Here is a 27039-nt window from a genome sequence, read left to right as displayed (position 1 = left end):
GTCAAGTCCAGAGGTGGAGTTACACGTTCAGAGGTGGATTCAGAGGGGGACAGAAGTCAATCATGGGACCGCACCTGTTCACATTAAATGATGCCTGTAATGATTTCTCCAGGGGTGACTAATTTTTTGTCTGGTGAGCTCATTATAGAATGTAAATCCCAACCTTCGACAATGAGGGTGGGCAACACATTAACCATTTTGATTTTCCACATAACCTAAAATTAAAAAGTGACTAAACAAAGATTAACTTTTCAGTCGCACGATAAATTCTCTCTCTCACATCTAGTACCTTCAACTCTACTTATTAAGTCTACTTCTGACCTTAAATTTCTGTGATGGATAATGAATTTTATACACAGTTATGCTTATTATAGCAAAACAAACTTTAAGTTTGGCCATATATAGAAATATCCTCTGCCTATTACACACCATGCATCCCATGCTTCTATAAAATTTTTCTTTAACAAAATGGGGCTTACTTTGAGAAATATACAGCAAACGTATGTTTCAAATGCTTCCAACAGAGTACGTGAAAATGTTTTGCACTTACCCAATTCCTGGACTGGTTGCACGGTTCCTTAGCATCACCACGCTGGGAATAAAGTCGCATCCTTTCTACATGTCTTCAGTAACATCACTGTAAAATGACCAACATTTAATCTTGGGGCCCTCATCAATAAACTTGCCGTAAAGTTGATATTTCGGTGGTAACATTGCCTCCACGAAAACTGATCAATGCCTGTAAAGAAATTTAGATGTACTCTTTTACTTTCCCTCTGAAAATAAATGTTAAATACCAGAACTTCAACAAAAATTAAGTTTTGAGCTTCACTTCTTGTTTTTGTGGGATGATTAAAAAAAAAGACAATGAAGTCAGTTCAACAAGTGAAAGTAAGTTTAAAAATATTTTAACACCTAAAAACAAAAGACCAACAGTGCATGATAAATTGTTTCAATTTGTTACCACGAAAGCATTTTAACATTACAAGCATAGTCATGTAAAAAAAAAAACAGAAATCTCTGGTAGATAATCTAAAAAAAACTAGCACAAGTCTTGTTCAAAGGAGTGTAACATTTGTAAAAAAAATAATGGTGCAGACGATAAAATGGTGGAATGACATACTGAATGTGCACATACTAGTCAGATGCTATGAAGCAAACCACCTTTGTGTGCAACACTAGTGTTCAACATGCCTAATTCGACTTCAATTTGGAACTAACATAAGGAACTTTTTTAAATCACTGGACAGTGTAAAATCATGTTTTTGAGCGAAGATCACAGCTGATTTTCTAATCAATGTAGATTCCTTTTATTTTGGGGCTAATTCACACTATGACTAAGCTTGTAGTCATGGAAGCCGCTTCTTGAATAACAGCAAAAAAGTGAGATGCTGGACCAATCGTTGTGTAAATTACATACATCACAGTAGGGATAATACTACCCACAAAGTGACCACAGATGTTTTTCAGCTACCAAAGTTTCCAGGAAAATTTTTGTTGGGTCCAAATAATTAGTAAATTTTTCTTGTTCAGCATAACATTGCAATTTTAGCATAGTTAACTTATTTGTGAAGTAGCTCATCAGATGAAGGCATTTTTCATTATAACTTATCCATATTGGATGACAATGCAAATTTATGTCAATCCAATAGAAAATAAAAATTTCAAAAGCACTATTTCCAAAATGCTTTATATAGATTTTCAATTAGCCAGTGCCCAAAATGTGAGTTTTTCATAGGATCAAAAGGAAAATGTAACCTAGTAACTCTCACCCTACATCCAATTGTAAATAGGGAACAAACATTTTATATTGTGCTTAAAAATCTATCAATAGATGACACTGCATATATCTTTTAAGAGCATCCTACATATTGATATTTAAAATACATTAATTTTTTTTTTTTGACATCTCATTAGGCTCTAGTGGTTTTGCTCAGCACTGCATTCACCCTTTCGAATTCTTACCTACACACCCAACACGACACAAGTTGGTTGCTGATGTTTTCTCAAGAGTTGCCAAACATAAGCTTCTATGCAGGATCAATTAAACAACTTTCTGCAAGAGTGGCAGCTCCATTACTGGGCAAGTATGTTCCGAATGTAAAATATTTATTGAAATTAACAAATCCAAACTTTATTGGTTTAATAAAGCTGCAGCCCCATATCTTTATCATGTTCTCCAAACTGCCAGTCTAGCAGCATTTCAATTTCCAACCTGCATTCTTCGTTGCACACGCATTCTGAAGAACACACAAGCCATCTACAAACACCTGGCAAATGACTGGGCCGTTTGATAAAACAACAGGATTAACTTTACATACATTTAGTGAAACGGAACATAGTAGGTATGTAACTAATCTAACATTAGCATGTATGTTCCGATTTGTGCATTAGAGAGCTAAAACCATTCGAGAGAATTTCTATTCAAGTGTTCCAGTGAACAGTATCCAACCACTCATATTTAATGTTGAGACTAAACTGAAGGGAGGTGTAAAAAAAATGCAGGTTAGCAATAGGTTGCTGGAAATTAAGTAGCAACTTCCATCATTACAGTATTTTGGTACCATCATGATTTCATAATTAGTTCAGTTTTGTGACCGACATGAATAATTTATACACAAAGCATATAAAAATGGGATAAATCCACACAGGTTAACATACCAAGACTTAAAATCCACTTTTCTTCAGAGTCCTTTAGTTACCTATACCATAATTAAACAGCTTGACATCATTTGATGGATTCTTAAAATCATGCAATTTTTAGTTCAATATAAAATTAATATTTTTCATGAAATTTTTTTATTTTATACTGTTCATTGCTATGGTTTTAATTAAATAAAATGACAAACACAACATGACTAAAAATTTTATATTCTTTCTTTACCTTTTGCAAATACATTTGGCATTGCATGAATAGCAACAATGATGGTAGCAGCACACACAACTTCAAAACTGTTCTTTAGTAACATTATGAAAGTTCTACATGTAGCATTGGAAAAAAAAAAACACTTATTTCAAGAAATGGCAAAATATTGAACAATCAGTCTTGGAGCTACCTGCAGTGTACTAACTAAAATAACTTATAATGGTAAACAAAGAAAACTAACAAAAGCAAGTGACCCAAACATTTAAAGTTGCTGACAAAAAAAACTAAAGTTTGAAATCCGAAATCTCATCTATCACTGTTGATAATAAAAATTAACTAATCACAAAAATCATACATTAAACAACATTTACTTGAAGCAAGGTGACAGAACTCTTGTTAACTTTGAGAATTTTGGCGATACGAAGAATTAATAGCTTAAATTTGGGATGTGCTTTGTGGTCATACTAAAACTACAGAGCATGCCAAAAGCTGCCAGAAAAAAAAATTGTTATACTTTAAAATATAAAAGGATGCAAGAGAATTGGTTTTTAGACTAACATTTAGGTTCTATTCAGACTGTGATTGAGTAGCTATTTTGAAATCTGTAAACAAGTTTATAGCATACTATACTTTTCCACATTGTACATGTGCTACAAACCGAGTAACATTAATTTTATTAAACTGAGCCATGCCGCATGGAGATAAAATTTTTGGTGCTCTCACATCTAAATGACATCAAATCACTTGCAAAAACATTTAATATTCTTGTTTATTATTAGTAAAAATATTTGATGCCACAACAAAGAGATACCAGAGAAACTTCATTTTCCACTGCTTAGTTGACACGTAACAAGTGTTCAGTAGAATATATTCTGTCAGTGTAAGTACACTACAAAATTTCACAAACTATTTCCACATGAACTGGTAAAATTCAATTTTTTATCATGTACAAAAGCAAACACAAAGCAAAGCTTAAAAATTACAGTAACACTTCCAGGAGAATCAACTTTTGCAATCCAGCTCAGATTTAATACTATTTAAGGGCAGGCTAGGTATCAAAAGCTCAAGAAATAAGACAATAATACACCTTGGAAACAGTAAGAGGCACATTTAAACTGTCCAGTACCAGAACAGCATTAATTACAAACACAAATATTAAATTCCTAAAGCCACATAGCCATGTTTGCAAACCCAGACTTTAGTACACAAGATAAGGGTTAATACGCAATTTAAACAATTTACTTGCACAATGAATTATTTAGTGTTGCAATTGTAGAGGAAGTGTACAACTACTAACAAGCACTATAAAAGCTGATCTAGCAAAAACCATAAGGTTAGCTGCACTCCTTGCTCAGTATATATGGCACTGCTTGAATTATTTTTAAGGGAGCAACTGTGTTACAATAATAAAAAGCTGCTTGTAATTGCAGATTGGCAAAAATGCTTCACAACTATTTTATTTAATGTTTAAAGGAGAAGTCAAATACTGAAAAAAATGCAGTTTGAGATTTCTTTGAGATTTATCACAACTATAATATGCTAAACTTTCTTACATTTAAGTAATGACTGATAGTACTAAAATAATGTTCATCTTTACACTATTCAACAAATTCCACTAGGTTTACAAAAAAATCTTATTGAAGTAAAATATGCCAAACTTAACAGCAAAAATTTACATAGGTAAGAATTAAAATGCAGCAGAAAATGCTCAGACAAAGATTTACATAATTACAAATTCATTAATATTATCATTTAAGGGTAACAATGACAAACAGTTCATGATAAACAAATCTAATATAAAATTATGGGAAAACTGCAAGTCTGAAATAATTTTGGAAGATTTTTAACGAGTTTATATTACAGTAATGCTGTGAACATTTCCCAATACAAAGTGCAGAATGACACACCACTTTTACATCGAGAAACCCATTTTAAATCAAGATTCTTTTGAAAAAATATTTTTTAAATACTTTCATTAGTGCTGCAGTTATAAAACGTAGTAACAAATAATGAAATAAAAATTACAAGTAGTTTGATTTATTAACGTTACCTATTGTATAAATTACTAATAATTCACTTTTCATTCCTACATAATCTTTCACAATAGCTACTCCAAGATATTTAATAAAAATCTTGAGCATAACTACATTTTTTTCACATTCTTTTAATGATTTTTGCAATGGGGAAGGTATATTTCTAACAATTTCACGGACCTACTCCATTGATGGTTTGCACTGATGGCAAAGAAAAACCTGAATGCACAAAAATTAATACATACACACATTGAAAACAAGCCATATTGGCTGATGTAAAATTCTAATTGCCTAGACAGTACAGAGAATTACCCAGAAGCAATTTTGTCAGAAATTAATTAATGAAAACTAAATTTAAAGAGTGGCTTTATTAGATAGTTGCGACAGAAACAGTAACTACAGACTACCTTCAAGAACAGTGATACACAAACATACCCAACAATGAAATAACATTCCGGGCAATATGACAACGCAGACTAACACAGGCGACTTCCTACGACAAAACAGTTGCATATTTTGGGCAAGCAGCCCGATTACCACAGCAAATTTGAATTAAATTCCAACAACTGAATTCTCTGTTCTGCCTAGGCATCTAATACTTGACATCAGCTGATATTGGTTTCTCAGTGTGTATGTATTTATCTTTATTATCCATTCATTAGGTTTTTCTAAGACATCTAGTGCAAACCAGCTATGGCATTGTCCAAAAAGTTGTTTGAAACACACATCTTATCATTTAAATATTAACAGGTTTTAAAATAATAACTGCAGCAATATATTTAATTTACAAGAGTAACGTATAACAAATTCCAACTGTTGTAACATTAGATTTTAAATTTTGTCCACAATTGAATTGAAAAATAAAATGAAGGCAGTAATGAGACACAGGAACCAACACAATTTGTACTTTTTTTACTGGCAAGAATAATATTCACTGAGGCATCATCTTAGTTGCAAATAGCAGCCAAAGGCATTTTATAGTTAACTACAAACATGTTCAGTCTTGCAAGTGGTCACAATATTTCCAATAATTGTTTTAACACACACATCACAAATATACTCAATTATTATTCTTATTACTTTCATATACTTAAAAACATTTCCATGCCAATGAATGCTGCTTCCATATTCAAGAATTAATTGTATTTTCTTGAATTCCATAATGCAATTCATTTTTAGAGGTATTAAAAAACTTTATACTGTTAATGCATATATTAATATATTAGCAGAAATACCTAGCATACTTAAAATTAATTTTCTGAATAGCTTACATTATGGGTTTAAAGCACCTAACACTTAACTTAATTTGCAGACCTGAATGCTATATTGATCTTGCTATATGCAAGTTATGTGAAAAAAAATGAGGCGGATCAACATCTTACAAATCAATTATTCTATAACTGTAAAAAATATAGCTTGAATGTTTTGAAATATGCCTGCACCAATCACACTAGTTTAAAACAGACTGTACAAAATATTTAAATAAATTTTAAATACTAAGTGAAAAATCTCTACCAAACCTTTAGTTAACAGGAATGTATAAAAAAAAATATTCAAAAATTGACCAGTGAACAATTAGCCTTACAACACTTTCACAGTGTATCAAATATGACTTCAGTCGCCCCAGTATGTCAGCAGGAACATGATTTTCCACTTTTCTCACTAGTGTTCTTCCCATCAATCGAAAATTTGTCCGAATCTTTTAGTGTGTCATTTTGATGGATAAGTTTATCATTTTGCAGTATCTGGAAAATAAAATACAGACAAATGAGAAAAACCAAACTCTTTCACCATGAACAATTTAATTTGATGTTGGCAGAACCTGTGATCTTGAGAAACCTATAGATGATTCAACCAAGTGAAAAACACACACTAGACATGATGGAAATACTGAAACTGTACAAAAATAGAAAAATAGGTTTCCAGCAATGCATTTTTCTCAAGCACTTATGATTCTGACAACACATTACTTTTGCATTCTGCGACTAACAAATATTTGATGGTAGGAAATATCTAAGAACCAATGTGTGTGTTAAGTAAACTTTAATGTAAGCATATATATATTAAATGACTTAAGTAAAGGCACGCTTAAAAAATGAGACCTGAAAAGTGGTCTGCAGTAGCAAAGATTTGTAATCTTACATTTTACTGATAGATCTCTCAGATAACTGAATGCTATAATACATGTGATTCAAGGATAGTGTAGTTATTTTTGAGAAATTAAATCCAAAATTTATTGATGAATTTGTCTCCCAGTCTGCAAATGTTGGTGAGCACGTTAAAATGTTATCAATAAATTAAAGCAGCTTCGTGTAAGCACCTGGACTAAAAAGAACGAAAAGTATTAGATTTTGTGGCATTTTGAGTCTTTGCCCTTCCCAGCTTTGAAATATTCTTGCAAAATGTCCCAGTATTATAAGCCGATAATATAGTTCAAGGTCATGGTGACAGTTTTATATTTGTATTTTATTGAAAAGTATGTTTAATAGCCACCGATGTTTAATTATTTTATTCAGAAAAGCCATTTAAGTATGTGTTTACTGGTTTTAAAGTTGTTTGCTAGGTTTGTAAACACATTTGTAAGTATTTTATTTACACTCATTGTTTTTATGCCTATATTTTATGTTTGGGTTTATTTAGAACTTATTATGTTTCTAGAACATTGTGTACTGTTTTGGGAAAAGGACAAGAGAGAGGTGCACAAGACAGCACCAAGTTTCCAGATATTTTTCCAGCTGCTGAGACATTTGACTTTTCCTGTATGTATTATGTTGGGAAAATCAGCAGGTGTTCACTCCCACAGGAGACAAAGTTATCAGGGTTTGGTGCTAGCAGATGAAAAAGATCTGTGATTTTTTTACTTTTTTTTTACAGAAAATCCTCAGTGCAAGGTTATTTACTTTATGTGTAGTTTCCTTGAATGAGAGGTGTGCTGTGATTGGTCGGAGGTCACTCAGCTTCCTCCTCCCTGTGTGGCTGACAGTTGTGCCACATCTTGCCGGTTTTCTGTTCAATGTGGACTAAGTAGGTGGCGTTGGGCATAGGCTAACACCATTGGCTAATTATGTAATAAGTCACTGACTACGCTGTGGTCTGGGCAATGCAGAGTACGTAAACTTTTTTCGGAACAATTAACTAGAATTTCTGCGACTACAGTAAAAAACACTCGGCCAACGATGGAGCTTTATTTATGTTTTAGCTGCCATCCCGACATGTCTTTGGTTGTACCACCAACAACAAGCAACCAGGCATCTTATTTGCGAGATGTAATTTAATGTGAGAATTCCAAACATTTAGACGTGATTTAACGTCTTATAAATTGATGAACGCCGGCTGCACGCACAAAAAATTGTCACGTTCCGCCTGAGCCGAGCATGCAAAAAAAATCTTCTATAATATCAAACAGGTTAAGGCGGGCTTTTAAACTAATTGTTAGTGATTATATTTAAACAAATTATTTAAATTAAATTTGCAAAAACTGTAAATAATACGTATTTGAAAATTAAAAAGTATGCAATTTTTCATCAATGTTTTCTTATGACATTATCACGTAAAATTATCGTTCGTTAACCGATTTTACAGAAAACCCCCACCCCTTTTTGGTATCAAAATTAACCAACATTAAATTTTCAAGTAGGGAAATTTAATTCAAGCTGTTGCTATGGAAACCGTGTAAACCTGTTCTGAATAGCGTAGTGTTGTTTTTATTTAACTAAAATTAATCCTAACTTAAAGTTCAAATTTTTCTCTTCAGAAAATACATTCATATGCAACATCAAAATTTAAAACCATCGCAAAACATTTTCAGAATGAAATTTTTTGTAATGTTCAAGTCAGATAATCTTAACCAGGCCAATCAAGTTTACAATTTACCTGCCAAGTTTTTGCTTAGATTTTCCATACATTAGTTATTTATACAGTTAAAGCACTCGCATGAAAACAGCTTTGAGATTACTGAACCTTCCAGAGACTCTTCCTGCCAGCAACAATTAAAGCTTACAAGCAACCCGACCGTTGTACATATGGGAACATAACCATACATACACACTTGAAAATACCTTGAAAAATTTTATTGAACAATTTATATTGCTAATATTCACAATGTGTTTTTAACAATATGGACTAGTATTCAATATCAATTACTTAACGTATAAGATTTAAAAGCACATATTTGTATGTAGCCCAGGGGCGTAGCCAGGGGGGGGTTTTAGGGGTTCGAACCCCCCCCTTAGCACCAAATCTTTAATTAATTTCTTATTCATCACTCAAACAAATTTCATATTAAAATTAATAAAATTTTTACCATTACAATATTTAAATTTAAGTACCGAAAACTGCTAATATAGCACTATTTTACACCTTAAAATCCAAATTTTCCCGGGGGAGGACCCCCGGACCCCCCGCTTTAATACGGGGGTGGGGGGCCATGCTTCTTAACACCCCCCATATGCAAATCCTGGCTACGCCACTGATGTAGCCTTTTCTTCGTGTGGAAATTTGCATGGTGCTTACACATTGTACAAATTCACTCATTTTTTTCATAATGATTTTACAGTAGAACTTCAAAAAATTAAGAGAAAATTTTCTAAAAATTCGTCTACTTCACAGATACAGCTAAGTGGTTTATTGGTTTATTTTGTGAGAAATACAGTTTTGCTGCGCCAGTGCTGAGACCAAGTTCCATCACAGTTTTCAGCATTAATGATTAAAAAAAATTAAGTTTTTAAAATAAATATATGAAAAAGAATTTTTTTTATACCATTCAATTACCTGCCTTGGATAGATCGTCACTATCACTGTTAATACCCATATTGTTACAATTACTTTGTCAATCTCAAGTCAAAATGCACATGTGTCTTAACAGTTGCCGAGATTGCTTACCAAAGCGTAAAACCACTTTTCCGCACCTTTTAAGCAGAGCGCTTATAAAAAAGTCTTCAAATAAGCAACAAATTAGCATTTTTAATCTATTTTTCTTAAGCTAATACAAAATCTTACTTGTAATAAAAATGTAAATATTTGAAAATTTTTTGACTTGCCACACAAATATAATCACTTTTGATATCATTAAGTTCAAAATGAAAATTTTGCATTTTTATGATACAATGACATTTGGCGAAAGTATTTCCTATTCATGAGTTTTCATACGAGACTTGATCAAAATTTCAAATATTGGGACTTTTTCTATGAAAAGTAAAAACTTTTGCTTAGACTCAATGGGGAGGGATAGAACTCATTCATTGCCTTTATTAAAGTTTAAAGGCAGTTTTAAATTTTTTTCTTTTTATTACACACATTGACTAGTTTTGGATTCAAGAGATGTGGAATATAATGTTCTTCCTCTGGCCATTTGCCTAGTAACACACCATAATTAGGGACAAGACTATATGGTGAATTACGATAAAACCAAAACACCTAAAAGCATATAACATCCAAATTGAAGTTAAAATACACCACAAAGCACCGAAATTCAATTGAAATCATTAAAATAATCAGCATTTTTACTCAAAAATTAAAACTAATTACAAATTCGTAATCTTAAAAATATTAAATTCAATGAAAGTAATTTAATCAAGTTTGTACCATATTTTAGGCAAAAAATGGAAAGTTTACTTCTTTTTAATCCTCCTATGGTTATTACTAATTTTTACATTACAATGTTAGTACATTTTTTAAACTAAAAAAAATTATAACTTATTTTATTTGTTCAGAATAGTTAGTCATACATATTACAAATTATATTGTAAAATAATCATTATCAGTCAAAATGACAACTGTTAAGCATCATTTATTAAGTAATATACAATATTTAATAAAGTTTTCATCAAAAATAAAACCAGTAACACAGAAGCCGCATGTTTTACAAGCAAAATCAGCCCAAAAATAAAACAATTAAATCTTGTCTAACAATAATGTGCAATAGAGCAACCTAGAGATTTTATTGTATGTTGAGTAAGGTGAGCACTATTGTCCTACATGGTCCTCTCAAATAGACAAAAACACTATTTGGCACTTTTAAAAGATTAGTGGATGACTGAACTAATAGACATTGACCCACCAGGTGCCGACAGACTTCATGCAGTTTCATTCGGACCTACCCTACTCTGGCACTTTTTATCATAAAGTTCAATGCAGCACTCGCTGGAAAGAATATTACCTTACTAGAAAGGAGTGACCAAACAATAATGTCACAATGTCGGTAAACTACCATTACAAAACGCTCTCCGCTCCCACCCGCTGCTTCTATACAGTCCACATCTTTGCCTGCTCACGTTCACAAGTTCAAAGCTGTTTTTTAAGATATTGGCCTGCGCGCTATAATGATGTCCAATCAGCTTTAGCTCCATCAGCTTTAGTTCAAACTGCATAATTACAAGTTCCTTAGCAACCACTGTTAAGGAAAAAAAAGGGAGGTGGTGTAGCTATATACAACCAAAAAAAAACTTAATGTATATTGTCATCAAATAGTACGTACTGTGGACATGCTGAATTTACTGGTTCAGCTAGTATAATAAATAATCATGCTTGTATGTAAACCACCGAAAGTCCGACTTTCACGAGTTACAAAATAAGTCTATTTACGCATCACAGTAATTACCATTATGCAATAAACATGGGAGACGTTCAACACTGAATTAACAATTACTACTCTTCAAAACTTAATTTTATTTCTTCAGCAACCTGACTATCCTCTCAATGTGACGCACTCCACTGCAATGTGAAGTACTTTGCTTGACCTAATAATCACCTGAGATTCAAACAAGTTCTACCATGGGCATCTCCCTGCCCCTGGTCTTATCGTGCCATCTCATTTATCTGGCTTTTTCTACCGCATACTTGGTTTCTAGCTAAAACCATTACATGTAGGAATACCAAAAATATTAATGACTGACTTGCTTAGAGCAGTTAAGTTACTTGGCATTAAATAAACAAATGCTCACAGTTAATAAAGGTCAGCTCTTAAATGAGATATTGGTACGTTTCCTCGATTCGCGCACTCAGTTGAAAACCTGGCATGTGATGTGTCCATCTCTCCATCTCCGCAGATGACTCCTGGCATCTAGTCATAGATGGCTCGACGAGATACGGCTTTCCGGGGATACAAGAAAGTTCTTTAACCGATTAAATACAATTTTTGAATCTTACAGTGTCCTAACGAACAGTTTTACCCAAGAGGTACGCAAGGGTAAATTCGCTTACACCTTCACAATCAGTCAGCAACATTTCTCACCAGCTCAATTATGGCATGATTTAAGAAAGATACAAATCCATAAAATGATATTAATCCTAACAAATTGAACTAATTTTGCAAGCAATTCTATTCCTATGGCTACTTAAGTAAAAAAAAGAAGTAAATTACATAAAAATTTTAACGACGAGGTTCAAACATTTGGCTTCGGAGACGTTAAAAAAGCAGCCTACCGTGTAAAGAGTTAAACTGATCTAGTCGCATCAGACGTTAACTAAATCTTTTCTTCTTCGAGACCTACTCTGGGTGGTGGACTGTAACCTAATAATTTAGTTACTTGTTGAACATTTGAAAACTATAGACGAAACCTACTTCCAGGCCAGGTCATGCGGTGTCTTGGCCCACCCGTAAACCTACTGTAATGCCGCTGGCAGCTTTATTAGATTCATTACGAGACTTGAGCACATCCACGTGTAGACACTTGTGTGAAAAGCCATTTCACCATCACCGTTGAGTATTCTGTTAGTGCCAACAAGTGTTGTACACACAGGGACCCAGACGTGTGGGATGCCGTCAAAGCCTCAATACTAGCAAGTAACATCTCAACAGTGTGTGACGCTCAGAGCTGACCAGGTCAATGAGGTCTGAGGGAGTAGTAGGGTGTTCAGTGTGCCACACATGAGCGACTTCATGACCCTAACAGTCTCGGCGGGGTCTGTATGCCCAGCAAACATACAGTGGCACCCAGTTACCTTCCGTCAACATGTACAATCAGGATGTGAAAGGACCTACAACAATCAGCATATTTGCCAGATAGCTTAAGTTTCTTATAGACCACAATGTTTTGACTTTGAAGCAGGTTTACTAGTTGATAAATAATGTGCTATTAAATACTTATCACTGGAAAAATATTCTTACTTTAATAAAACTGTAAATCACAATATATATTAAAATCTTTTTAAGTACATATTTTACTAGCTGAAAGGTTTACCTTGGTAACAAGCATTTTTGCCGCTTCTTCTATGTTGATATTCTCTTTGGCTGATGTTTCATACCATCCTACGAATCCTTTCTCCTTGCAATACTCTTCCATCTTAGCAGGATTGTTTACCAAGCCTTCCTTTTGCTGGTCACACTATCAACAAAACATTACACTGTATCATAACACACAGCAAACATGTCTTCTTAAAAATAGTCTGATTTTAATACTGGTTTCCATAATTCCAACAATAAAGACTCAAGATGCATTATTGCTGGGGGCCTTCCGAATTCTAGTTCCCTCTGGGTACTACAATTTCATTCACCATTTTCAATTTAATAGTGCTGCTTCATATACAACCTCATAAGGCTATGTAGAAACATACTTATTGAGTAAAATAGCCAGCTTCACTTTTCACTCTCATACACCATGGTCATTTTTTATTTTTTTTGTCATTTTTATTTAGAAAATTTTAATTATGCATCATTTGCATTTATTGTTCTGCTATAAATATTCTTGACATATATTTACTTGGTGTAATATCATTAGTGTAAAATGGCAAGTAATTCGTCATAATCACTTGTAAATATCAGTTTGAAAGTATTAGTGGTAGAACAAATGCAAGAGGCATTTAGTTAAAATAAAAAATCAACGTGGCATGAGAGACCGAGGCTTAAAACACTGGTCCTCTGACCTACCTGCAGTGCGAATCACATTTCTTAAAATGACGTGTCTTGATGTATACTATTCTCAAAATATAAAAGCATTACAACTCCCAGTGGAGACTACCGTTCAGAGTTTTCCGAACTAAAAAAACATTTACTGTGACCAAGTCCAAAATGTTCATTTTCACAGCTCATAAATATTGCAAAATTAATTTTCTTACCGCCTTAACTTTCAAGACACAAATATAAACTTAACAGATGAAGTTTAAAAGCTACTCACTGACATTTACCTCCCATATTTATTAGAGTCTGAAGAGAGGTAATTAGACTGATACAGCTTACACTAACACTTACAAAAACTAACTTGTGTTTGCAGAGGCCCATGTTAAAACTGTTACACACATTTATAAAATGACATGTAACAAATTTTAACAAAACGCGGGCATTTTTTTAATGTGTACTTTTTGAATCAAACAAAACAAAGTACCAAATTTCCAAATCAACTCCATATTTCCTATTTTGTTAGAACATGTATGATCATTTACTAAAAATTTCTGTAACTTTTTGTTTTAGCAAGAAACCAGAAACCTACAACAATAACTACGCATATAAGGAATGTAATTTAGTTAGAAATAAAATGCCAACAAACTTTATTACCGCTGTCAATCCCATACATAACTTGTGTACTTTTTTTTCACCTTATCTGACTACTATATCTAGTTCACCATTTGCAATCGGCTCTTTTAAATGTTAGTTTCAACGCTTGCATATTTATGCTTTAGTGCAAAACAGCACCAGTGGAGGAATTGCATCCTGCAGACAATCCCATTTCTTGACAGGATTTTCATTATTAATTGTGTGTATAGGTATACCATGACACAGTCTGCAAAATGGTTGTGTATATGGAGAGCAAGGCAACCAAATTCATGAAAAATTTTTAAGTGCTTAGGCAACATGCTTACATAATGTCAGATCCACATTTGACCATTAAATTGCCTTTGCCTGCTAAAAATGTCAGGTGGCTGGTTGGGAGGAAATATAGCAAGTTTCTAAAAATGTTGCTAGGATTACCTCATTCAAGTACATTTCAGCAAACAACTATAACTACATTCCATTCACAACTATCTATTCCACATACTACTAAGACTATGATATTTGAAGGCCTAACATTATATATGCTTGCAAATACTTTTCTACCTTTTAGGAAGTAATAAAAAACAGAATTTATAATTTATGATTTTCACCAAAAATACAATACCGGTCTACCTACAGGTACCCTCAAGACTACAGCTACAATTTATCTAAAATAATGGCACATTTCTCTTCTGGCCAAGAGATCAATTCAGAAGAGCAATTCCAGCATAAAATTTTAATGTAAATATCAAAACACAAAATGCTAATATATTTTATGGATATTAAAGAGCAAAATAACACAGTCAAAATAAAAAGGGAATTCTTAACTTTTAGATATTGAGAAAGTACCATTTACGAAAAAAAATATCTTTATACAAATGGTTTATCAGATACTGGGCAATTATTGTTTCATCCGAGACATGAATGCTGAAACATTTTTCATTTGTTTAACTTGCATTTCAGGGCACACAATGTTTCTCCATTATTAACATTGCGCCAGATACAAAGCTTTCTTAAATTATATATTATTTAAGAAACATCTATGATGAAACTGGAGTTTGCACTCCTAGGTTCTTTCAAGATAAAATAAGCAAAGTCTTCTGTAAACATTAATAAGCAGCACATACAATAAGTTATCCAGGTTAAATACCTTGTATACCACTAATTTTTTACAGTAACAATGACTAGAAATTGTATTTAAGTTCTTAAGGAAAAAAGTTAATGAGTGAAAATACAAGGGGCACAAACAGGCCAAACTCCAATCAATAAATATCACATTGTGTTCGACACTAGTTGCAGCTGCCAAGACAAGACAAAACATGAATTAAAAACCATCACAAACATGATAGTGAGAAGAGAATACTGCGTGTGCTTAAAATTTTTAATTATAGCCATAGGAAACTACTGTCAAATTAAAATACTTCAAAGAATATATTTAAAGAGACATGTCGAGATTGTGTAATAACACACATTTGAAGGTAAATTATATTCCCATTTATCAAGACAATTTTAAGAAAGTACTATTTTTTAACACCACCTCTTTTCACACAGGTGTAGAGAACACATTCTAAAAAGTGGGTACCTTGAACAGACAGACAGATAAGCACGTCTAGCACTGGAGTACCTTGTTAGCCAAAAGAACACACGGGATTGGTGATCCGTCCGGAAGCTGTACTTTGGTGTCCAAGTCCTGCTTCCACTTCACCACCGCCTCAAACGTAGCTGCACGCGTCACATCAAACACTATGAAAGCACCAACCGCCTCTTTGTAGTACACTCTAGTCATGTTGCCGAATCTCTCCTGACCTGAACAAAGCAAAACAAAACAAATCCTAATGGTGCCGAATCTCTCCTGACCTGAACAAAGCAAAACAAAACAAATCCTAATGGTTAGGGTCTGACAATACTCCCGATACAAGTGATAGTCGTTGGTTCTAACATTACGAACTCCGCTACAGGTAGGCTACTCAAGGAAGCAAGATTATAGAGCAGTCAAGAGCCTTTTTGGTTCCAAATGTACTGATAAATCTTGCTGGACTATCGTCATGAGTGTGATGCATCCACCATTTCCATCAAGGACAAAATTACTTCATCTAATGCAGGGTTGGCTGATTTAAACCACAATGGTTTAAACTACAGTTTAAGCTATGGTTTAAATAAAGTGGTTTTTATAAAAAACCAAATTTTTTAAAATTTATTTTTAAACTGAATACCTTAAATTTTATCTAAAGTTCTAATTCCACTCTTATAAAAATAGTTTGCTCATTGATGTTTCTTGCCATTTACGGAACAAATTATATACTAATCACGATCATGTTGTAAATTATACCCAGCTAAATACACCTCAAATTAAATTAGAAAATTATAGTCGGCAGTATAAAAGAGCAAATAAATATATTAATTATTAAAAAAAATTCCTATTTTGCAGGAAATTATGGGAAATGTACTGTAAATCCCTTTTCTGTGGGAACGCCCATTCTATGTAGAATCCTCCTGTGGGGAAATACCCTTCCCAGTCAGATGTGCAGATTTGCTGACTTCAGTTCTTTTATGTTATAACTTTACTGGTTCAACATGAGTGGCAGAAAGCTAGATGTTGTATGGCTTTCATTTGAACATGCTGAGAACCAAAATAATGTAATAAAAAACCTGGTTAAAAAAAGGTTTTAAACAGAAAACCTAGTTTAAACAAAAATAAACTTTTTTTTAAACCTGGTATTTTTCCAACTGACCTAATGGTTAGTTTGCAGCAATCAAACTTATATGAGTGAAAGGTTAGGACTGGTCACTGTTGTATCCTCCTCTAAACTTGTTTAACAGCAGTCTTTACCAATAGCATGATACACAGGTTGTAGATTTTGCTAAAAAATATTTTTTTTTGGTTGCAGTGATTAAATTTTATATTCAGTACAGTATTCTTTCATTACATTTCAAATAACTGTCGGACCTGCTGCCTTACACATTTGCTGAGCAACACAGAACACTCCACAAAAAATTTAGGCTCCCATCAATTTTAAACATATTTAAAATACACGAATTTTGGAAATACACAAGTTACAGGTATTCTGCAAAAAATAACTAGTTGTGGAACAGACTTATGAACACATTACATCATTCCCAGCTTATAGGCAGTAATTTATTTTAATGCTTCATTCTAAAAAGTATTCAGAAATACAAACATGTGTGTACAATTGAATTGGCTGGGAGGTATACTTATAAGAGTAAATTATTAATTACATAGCTTGTTAGAGAAAAAAACTTGAAAATCTATAGTGTGTTTGTATAACATTCCACGTATTTATTTAACATTCCACTTATCTCAGGTTAATTTTAAGATTTAAAAAAAAAACTTGTGGAAGACCAAGGGACAGTGTGGTAAACAATCAACCAATAAGAAAATATCATTACTTTGTTTTCACTTGAGTACAATGTTGCAACAACAAACTGTGGCGCCCAAGCAACAAAAATAAAAACACAGCACTCACTTTGATGCCAGAAACGAATCTTATGTTCTGGTTGGGAATCAGTATCTATACGCAAATCCCTCACTTAGCACGACTAATACATTCCTAAAAATGTTTTGATATTCAAATGCTTGTATTTTGAAGCAGTCTCCATAAATAGCAAGGCTAATTTATTTAGTGTTCCCAAATGTGTAGGGAAATATTCTTTACGTAATATAAACGTGTAGACTCAATGATAATTATGTCACTTTAAAAGCCTACCATCGAATAGTCTGCATGACAAATACAACACAGCATAACGGGAGATAGGTGGTAATGTACCTATAAGTCTGCTGGTTGGCCTGCCCACTTGGGCTCTAACAACTCACATCTTTTCAAACCATCCTTTACTGGCAGAGAAACTGATATTACTGTCCAGATATTTAAATTTGATTTCTAAACTAGTCCCAGGGCCAGACATTAGAATTAATATTAAATACCTTCTCACAATTTTTTACAGAAAACCATGAACACACTATATGGCATCACAAGTACTTTCAAACCGTAAAATAAAGTTAAAAAACTTCCACAATTTGCTTTTTTCCCCTTTAAATCCATATTGCTCCACAACTGCCCAACACTTGTAAAAAATAATCTTAAAAATAAACACCCAATCCAAATCAAATGTTACTCACCAGCAATGTCCCACAGCTGTAGTCTTATGATTGAACTTGTGTCCCAATTGAGTACTTTCAGTGCAAAGTCCACACCTATTGTGGCTCGGTAGTGCTGGGAGAAAAACTGGTGCACGTATCTCTTTATGATGGACGTCTTTCCAGTCCCCAGCTCGCCAATAACCAGGATCTTGTACAAGTGCTCTCGCTTGTCTCCACTTTGCTGAGCCTGGAAAACAACGTTACCTGCACTACAAAACCTTCACAATTATCGGAAAACAAAGTAGCAACCAAATTAGTGCCGTGGATCATCTCTCGCTACCAAAATACCAATTACGTTGTCATACACTTTTCCAACAATTTCTAGGAAAAAAAAAACCAAGATAATATTTATAACAAATCATAGTTAACATTACATATAACACCAGTTTGACAAGATTAAACGTTATTTTATAGTTTAGAGGCTTCTGTGAAAAAAACATTTCAAATCATTTAGTGCCAACCTTTGTGGTGATAATTTTAGGACAGAAAAGCAAGCTTGCTACGTTTGAATTATTTGCAAAATGTTCGAAGGTTAAGGGGTGTATTCACGTCAGTGTATAATTAGTGCCATTTTAATCTTGTGTTTGTTTCCATTTCGGTACTACCTGTGTCATGTGATATTTTATTAAGAAAATTGTTTTGTACGTAATCCGATGTTTTAGTGATTGCAACTACAAAGGCAGGTTAATTTTCCAACACATTATTTGTGTTGTGCAATAACATGGGTGCCACCATGGCTTGACTCCATGACAGGGATCTTAAGAGTCAGAACCTGTATGTGACAGGTATCAAGTGACAAAGATACTTGGGTAATTTTTCCTTATTGCAAATGCAGTTTTATTATAAAATAGGTTGTGTGTGTGATGCAAAGCTGTAGAATTACCAATATATATTTGATTTTGAAAATATGTAAAAACTTAGAGGAACGTTGTTTCTGGGAGTAAACTTTCGTTTTAACATACCAATTAGTACTTTAAAATAAAATATTAAAATAAATCAAGCAATTGAATGTGTGCAATTTGAAACTGTACAATTATCAAAATATTAATTTTCAATATGCATAGTATGTATTTTGAAGTAAATGGTATAATCAATAAAAAACAATTGCAAATACTTTTTGCAATGTTGAAATCAATATTTTTCTAATTTTTAATGACTTTTACCCCACAATTTTCCTCAACGTCATGGTCCTGCCCACTAGAAAGTTTCTCAGAATTCTATTGAATAAAAACAAGACAAATATTGATGGAAAATTACAGCAAGTATCTGTTACTTCACTTGATACCTGAAGCTCCGCAACAGGTTCCGATTTTCAAGTCCCCATCATTGAGGCAAGCGTAAGCAAGCACGGTACACACTAGCATGGCAATGCCTGTGCAGTCACAGGTAAACCAACTTCAAAATGGTTAACTGGAAAATTATCCTGTCTTGGTAGTTGCACGAAAACCATTATTGATAAAATATCACACTTGACAAGTAAGGAGCACACACAGTTAAAAAGGCGCAAATTATATACTGACAAATACACCATTTAAGCCATAAATGTTTTGCAAGTTAAATGTAACAAAACTTTCTCTCCTCTCAAAATAACCACCAAAAAGGTGAGAACTATAATCTATTTGGATAGTTTTCGTAAGCAGCAGCTTAAATAGAAAATCACTAATTATATCATTGCCTACCTGTAAACATGTTGTAGCAAATACTATTAAGTTAAAACATACCCAAGAGAAACTTATGACAAAGCATTTTTGTAATATTCTATAGGAAACTGTTAATAAAATGCAAACTTGTGGGAAAACTGTATCTTGTTAGGTGTACAAGATTGCAGATTTTATATTTTTAATACTACTGGGCTATCTTTCTGAAAGCGTGAAAATAAAATTTTTGAATATTATGTTTTCTGGTGCAGCTTATGTTTAATACTGCCCCACAAGAACACTTTCAAAAAATTCTATATTTGTTTTTAGTAATTATTTATGAGAGGTGAATATAAAAAAATAAATTTAAAACACACTTATTTGTAATCTTTTTTATAATTATACTGTATAACTGCAACTATATTTGTATTACTTCATTAACTGGAACAGAACACTATCAGTAGTAACATGTTTATGGAACAATTGTCGGTATGTTGCATACTTTAAATAAGACATTCCAATGTAGTTTGAAATTTGAATGTTATGAGCAGCTGTAATCAGTTGAAAAGGTTTGCGTTATTTAATGTTTTCATATTTTGTAGTATGGGTGTTTATTTCATCATGAGTTACCGAGATTAAATTTTTGAAAGTGTTGCTTATCCTTGCAAAAAATAACCGTGTCGGGTTCGGTCAGCTATTATAATGTTTTTAATAGGTATGTTATCTGTAATGAATAATGTAGTTGACCTAACCTATTAAGATCAAACATTTTTACTGTGTTTTAAATGTTGCTAATGCAACAGAGCGTAAGCATTAAAATTGTTAAACTACTAGTAAACTCATTGGAATATCACAATGCTATTTTACAAAATTATAAAATGTCTCTCCAAGAAAATTAATATTATTGTTATTATTATTATTTTGTTGCCTTTTCCAAATACACCTTCATAGATAATTGCCTTTTTTTAATCACATACTGCTTTGTGTGGCTAAAGTGGGGCAAGCATGAAGACCACACATGCATACATGCTGTGTTTTATACTTTGTTTCTCCCTGTAGGTTCAGTAATTAAAAATTGTACACACTAATTTTCCTCATGCACACATACTTGCACACTGCCTAATGATTTTCTTATACCAAAATTCTTTTAACACATATTGCTAAAATTGTGTGTATTTAACCATCATACTGTTTTTAGCATGCACATGTTACAAATCATGGTGAATATTGTTCGCACGGGGCAGACAATCATGAAAGAACCAATTATGTCAGCACTACTACTCCACGATGCAAATGAGGTACTTAAAACTAATTGAACAGAACCAGATAAATTTAAGCCTACATGTTGCCGCTACATTACACAGAGCAGGTTCTGAAACCTGTTTTATTCGATTGGGTTGCAATGGTTGTGAATATTGGTTTCTATTTTTTCTTATTTATACGATTTACAATAATTTTCTAAATTTTTTTTTTTGGTGTGACAAACAGGGCAATGATGATAATTCCTGCATGAAACACTTATGATACTACTAAAATTAGATTTACTAGAGCGACAAAATATTCTACGAGCTGTAAAATTCTCACGGCTGCTTTTTCGTAAATATAATAAAATTCCGAAAATGTTTTTTTAACGCTAAAACATACCTCTATTTACTCTGAAAACAGAGTTTCTAAATTCCAACAGGTTTCTGAGAAAATGTAATTGTCATAGTAAGTGTATTCAACTTTTTTTCATGTCTGATTACAAGCTATCGCACACAAGTCTGCACTCCACGCCTCCATACTGCTATAAAACATCCCTGTCAAGGGTTAATTAACACTTAGGTTTGTAAGCACAGTAGAGAATGTGCGTTTTCATTTTTATTTACTTTCCACTGTGTCACAATCTCAATTCGGAATAAACATTCTTAATTGTCGAGAACCACAGGATCGCAGTGCAATTAGAGCACACATTAGCGATGGCCTGTCAGTGCACTGGCTTTAAAATGTAAACGAATGGTTATTTCTCAGAAACCAGTAGGATTTCATGATCAAAGTTTTCAGGGTAAAACAAGAATGTCTAGTACTGAAAAACACTATTTTTGAAATTATATATTTATATTTACGGAAAAGCAGAGACATAATTTACCAAATTAAAAAATTCTCTTTGCAGGATAGTTTAAATTGGCAGAACTTAAGCATTTTTGAAAAATAATACATTTCTTCAAAGGTTGTAAACAATTACCACAAAATATTTTGCTTTCTATGAATTTTCTCAATTTGACTAGCCCAAAAATTAAATTGGTTAGGCACACCAATTTTGTATGTGAATAGAGATTAGTTCCAATATATGATGGGGGAAAAATTATGTTTGCATAAGTTTAAGTGTCAGAAAACAGTTTTACGAGTAAAAAACAAGAATTCTTAATTAAAATTAAAAAAAAAATTCTATTCGTGAAAAAAACCTAGCATTACAGAAAAAAATGTGTTTTGCAATAATTCACTATATGTACTACTGCAATGAAACATACTGCCAGGTAGAAAATAAATAACTTACAGATGCTGCTGTGGCATGCGAGTTTCCAGAGGTACTAACATTAGGCGCCGGCATTTCCGAAGGTAAACTACTTGACTCTTCCTCCAAATCGTCTGTATCCAAATTATCACCAAATTCTTCAACTTCTTCCTCTTCTCTCTTCAGTGCCTGTGAGGACTTGTCGATACTTTTTTCAATGGATTGTAAATACCTTTCTGATGAAATTCTTTCTTCTGCCAAGAGATTAGCAATATCGTCTTCTAAATTATTTTCTGTTGATTTGGCAGCAGCGGAAGTAGCTAGCTTCTTAGCTTTCAGGGTCGGAGGGGAATAAGGTTTGCTGTGGCGGTCCGATTGAGCCTGCGACATCCAAGCTTCAGAGCTATCAAATTCCAAGCTTTTAATTTCCTTATTTTCCACTAGCTCTGGGTGCTCCGAGCCAATATCCTCACTTGCTTCAATTGGCTCACCAGCTTCAGGTTCCAACTTTGACAAATTAGTTGCTCTTAGTTCTGGATACTCAGAGCCACTATCTTCTGTTAATTCAATTGGCTCACCAGCTTCAGGTTCAAACTTTGACAATTTAGTTTCTCTTAGTTCTGGATACTCGGGGCCACTATCTTCACTTGCTTCAATTGGCTCACCAGCTTCAGGTTCCAACTTTGACAATTTAGTTTCTCTTAGTTCTGGATACTCGGGGCCACTATCTTCACTTGCTTCAATTGGCTCACCAGCTTCAGGTTCCAACTTTGACAATTTAGTTTCTCTTAGTTCTGGATACTCGGGGCCACTATCTTCTGTTAATTCAATTGGCTTACCAGCTTCAGGTTCAAACTTTGACAATTTTGTTTTTGTTGGTTCTGGATCAGCATCAGGTTCAAACTTTGACAATTTAGTTTCTCTTAGTTCTGGATACTCGGGGCCACTATCTTCTGTTAATTCAATTGGCTTACCAGCTTCAGGTTCAAACTTTGACAATTTAGTTTCTGTTAGTTCTGGATACTCAAAGCCACTATCTTCTGTTTCAGTATCAATTAACTCACCAACTTCAGATTCAGACAATTTAGTTTTTGTTAATTCTGAATACACTGAGCCAATCCCTCCTGCAAACGCACCGATTAGCCTACCAGTTTCAGGTTCGGACTTCGAAAATCGATTCTCTGCTGGTTCTGAATATTTAGAGCCAACCGACTCGGTTAACTCACCCGGTTCCGGTTCAGACTTCAGCAACTTGGATTCTTCAGCGGCATCAGATTCCAACTTTAGTTCTGTCGCATTTCTATCTTGCCCAAGATTTTCTTCCACCGTCTGAAGCGGCTCTAGTTTGTAGGACGGTGGACTCGGTGCGGTCTCCCAGACAGGTTCCGTGCGCGGCGCGGGCTCAGGATCCAACCTGGGGCCGAGCCCGAAGAAGGCGTCTCTCGGCAGGACGGCGGGCAACTCGTCCGTCGCAGCGTCGCTCGGGCGAGACCTCGGCGTGCTGGGGCTGTCGCTCTCCTCGATGTACGGTATCCGCGCCTCGCCGCTGCCTTCTGACGCCGTCTGCGCGCGGGGCGCCGCGTCCTCCGCTCCGGCCGGCTCTGATTGGCCGGCGCCGGCCGGCGGGGGGGAGGCCCGGGGGGGAAGCGGCGAGCCCTGCGTCGGCGACGCCTTGCCCGACTTGCTCAGCATGCCGATGCTCAGCTTGCGCACCAGCTGCGACGCCTTGCTGGGCTTGTGCGGCTTGGGCTCGCCCTGCTTCTCGCCGCTCGCCGCCTTTACCTTCTTCTGCTTCTTCTGCTTCTTCTTGTCGGCGACCTCCTTGGCGTCGTCATCCTTGTCCTTGTCCTTCTTGCCCAGCTTGAAGGAGCTGCTGCGCACCAGCTTGCCCAGCTTGCTCTTGGCCTTGTCCTTGTCCTTGTCCTGCGCAGACGCGGCGTCGCCGCTAGGGCCCGGCCTAGACGCCATGAGCACGCGGGAGTGTCGGCGCGTGTGTCCGCGGTGGAGCGGCGCTACAGTCTGCCGCGGCCCGCACACGGTCAGCCCGCTCACCTGTTCCCGCGCGTCCGGCGGAGGAGGGGGGGAGCCCAGGGGAGGGGGGGGCTGCTCGTTCCTCGGACCGTCAAACGCGACCGAGCCCCGCTCACACCGGCGACGCGTTCTTCAGCGGATCCACGCGGGAAGCCTTGGATGTCCATCAAGGTTCTGTCCCTGCCCGAACACGCCCGAATATTCACCTTCGGCCAACCTCGCGGTTATTTATATACATATTTATATTTCTCTATTTTGATGTAGCTATACTAACCTAACCAACCGTCCATAGTGTATTAATGCGGGCTGGGTTTTCCAATTTTTCCCAGCATCTTATACCTTTGCTGGTAATACCTTCTTTTCATTCTTTGCTTTATTTTCCCCCGCTCGTAGCAGTGTTTACGAAAGAGCTCCAAGAGCTGGAGCAGCGTTTGAACCAAACTGTTGGTGGTGGGATCGTGTAATTTACACGAGTGAGTATCTTGCACAATAGGTGATACTTGACTTGTCAAACCTTTAAAATAAAAACAAAACAAAAAAACATAGTGTTTTAAAGTGTTTTTATGTAGCTAACCTAACTGACCACTTTTAATATATTCGAATTCATTTTCCCTGCGCAAAAATAAAAAAAAATCCCGAAGTTGGCCGAAGGTGAGTTGTTCGGGTGTGATCGGGAATGGCAGAACTTTGTGTGCATCTTGGGTCTCCCGATTCACGCCGCGGCTCGTCCCAGTGACGCAACCACGCCCAGGTTTGCCATCCTTTACAGCGAAAAAGAGAGCTCGTTTGATGTGAAATCTGCTCTTTGTAACGAAAAAAAAAAAAACAAATGAACGAGGGCACCTGCAATCGCAGAGATTAAATCGTACATGGGTACACCAGGGTTTGGCGAAAAATAGACGAAACAAAAATTAAGAATTTTACCAGGTCAATATTTTGTATTTGTCGACACTCGAGCGTCTACCGAGCTCGCGTCTTGCCTTGTGTGAGCGCTCACATGTCCACTTGCCACTATCTGTCCGCTTGCCACTCGACTAAGTCACTGGCCTAGTGTAAACGAGCCTTCATTTCAAGGCTCGATCCGCTTCACATTGCTACGTTTTGTTTCTTGTATTTGGAAATCCGACGATAAACAGCTGACGCACGAAACCGTTGAAACTATGTACGGTATTGTTACATCTCTTTTAAATAAAAACTATGAAAAAAAATCAAAAGCACTAGAAAACATGGTCTAAAAATTTATCATTATAATTATCTGAGCGAAGTTGACGTAAACATAGATAAACACGTCCGTAAGTCCATTCACGCCTATCTGAACACTTCTGCTATCGAAACTTGACAAAAAAAAAAATGGTTGTCTGTAAAGTCGGTTTACGGACGATAGTTTAACGTGACAACGTCATAACAAAACATTGATGAAATGATTGCATACTTTTATGAATAAAATTTAATCATTTTTTATCGAATTATCACTATTTTGTATGGATACAAAGGAGTGAAATGAATCTACAATTTAATTGATAAATTTAGTTTTATTTGCACTCATTAATTCAAATATGTTTATTACTTTAAAGAACATATTATTTTAACTATAACTTTTATACATGTTTGCTATTTAACTTCTTCCAATCTGTGTTATTCTGTTAAGGATAAGACGATGATAGGAAAAGTAGGAAACCAATGGGAGTGTTTCAAGTTTAATGTGCCTCGAAAAAAGCCAAATCGATGGTTGTTCCAATCGAGTGGAAGAGAGATAGATGAGCGCAAGCGTACAATGAGCGTAACGGGACAAAGCGTAACGGGACAATGTGCGTAACGGGACAATGAGTCATCCTTTTTCGTGCGACTTCATCGATTTATTAGACGTTGTCACGTCAAAAAGATATCCCTGCTTCGTAAAACAGAAATGAATGTGTTAATTTCCTGGTAATCACCCTAATAGGCTGGCAGCATATGAGCAAATGTTGTTTCTGGCTGTTGGTCTTGTAAACTGCGCAATGCTTTTAGACTACAGCCGCGAAAATCTGTTTGCTTCATGACGAGAGGTTTTAAGGGGTTGCCTCTCATTTTAGGTCAAGATTTTATATTTACATTAATTACAGATAAACTTGTAGACTTTTTCAATTGTTTAACTTTCACGAAATGAAAAATATATACAGCGCATACTTTTTGCATAATTAGCTGCCAAAGTTACATTTTTAATGTTTTTGGGTTGTACAAATAAGAATAATTTAATTTATTGCAGCACTGCAACTTTTTAGGTTTAACTGCAATGTCACTGGCTACTTCAAGAAATGGTTTGAATTTCTTTCAAAAAAATATTAATTAATTTTACCTGGCATTTTAAAATCCT

General features: G+C 34.8%; 1 protein-coding gene across 1 annotated transcript; it reads right to left on the bottom strand.

The window, feature by feature from the left end:
- Positions 1-2855: 2855 nt before the first annotated feature.
- Positions 2856-24672, bottom strand: LOC134529061 (ras-related protein Rab-44-like). The gene is made up of 5 exons (XM_063362765.1): positions 22698-24672; positions 18504-18711; positions 15990-16171; positions 13080-13223; positions 2856-6644 (listed from the first exon to the last, which is right to left on the bottom strand). The coding sequence occupies exons 1-5, from the start codon at positions 24621-24623 to the stop codon at positions 6531-6533; spliced, it is 2574 nt and encodes an 857-aa protein (XP_063218835.1). The 5' UTR covers positions 24624-24672; the 3' UTR covers positions 2856-6530.
- Positions 24673-27039: the final 2367 nt, after the last annotated feature.

This window comes from Bacillus rossius, chromosome 2 (assembly GCF_032445375.1).
Source record: "Bacillus rossius redtenbacheri isolate Brsri chromosome 2, Brsri_v3, whole genome shotgun sequence".
In the NCBI taxonomy this organism is placed as follows: Eukaryota; Metazoa; Arthropoda; class Insecta; order Phasmatodea; family Bacillidae; genus Bacillus; species Bacillus rossius.
This window is presented reverse-complemented; position numbering and strand designations above follow the sequence as displayed.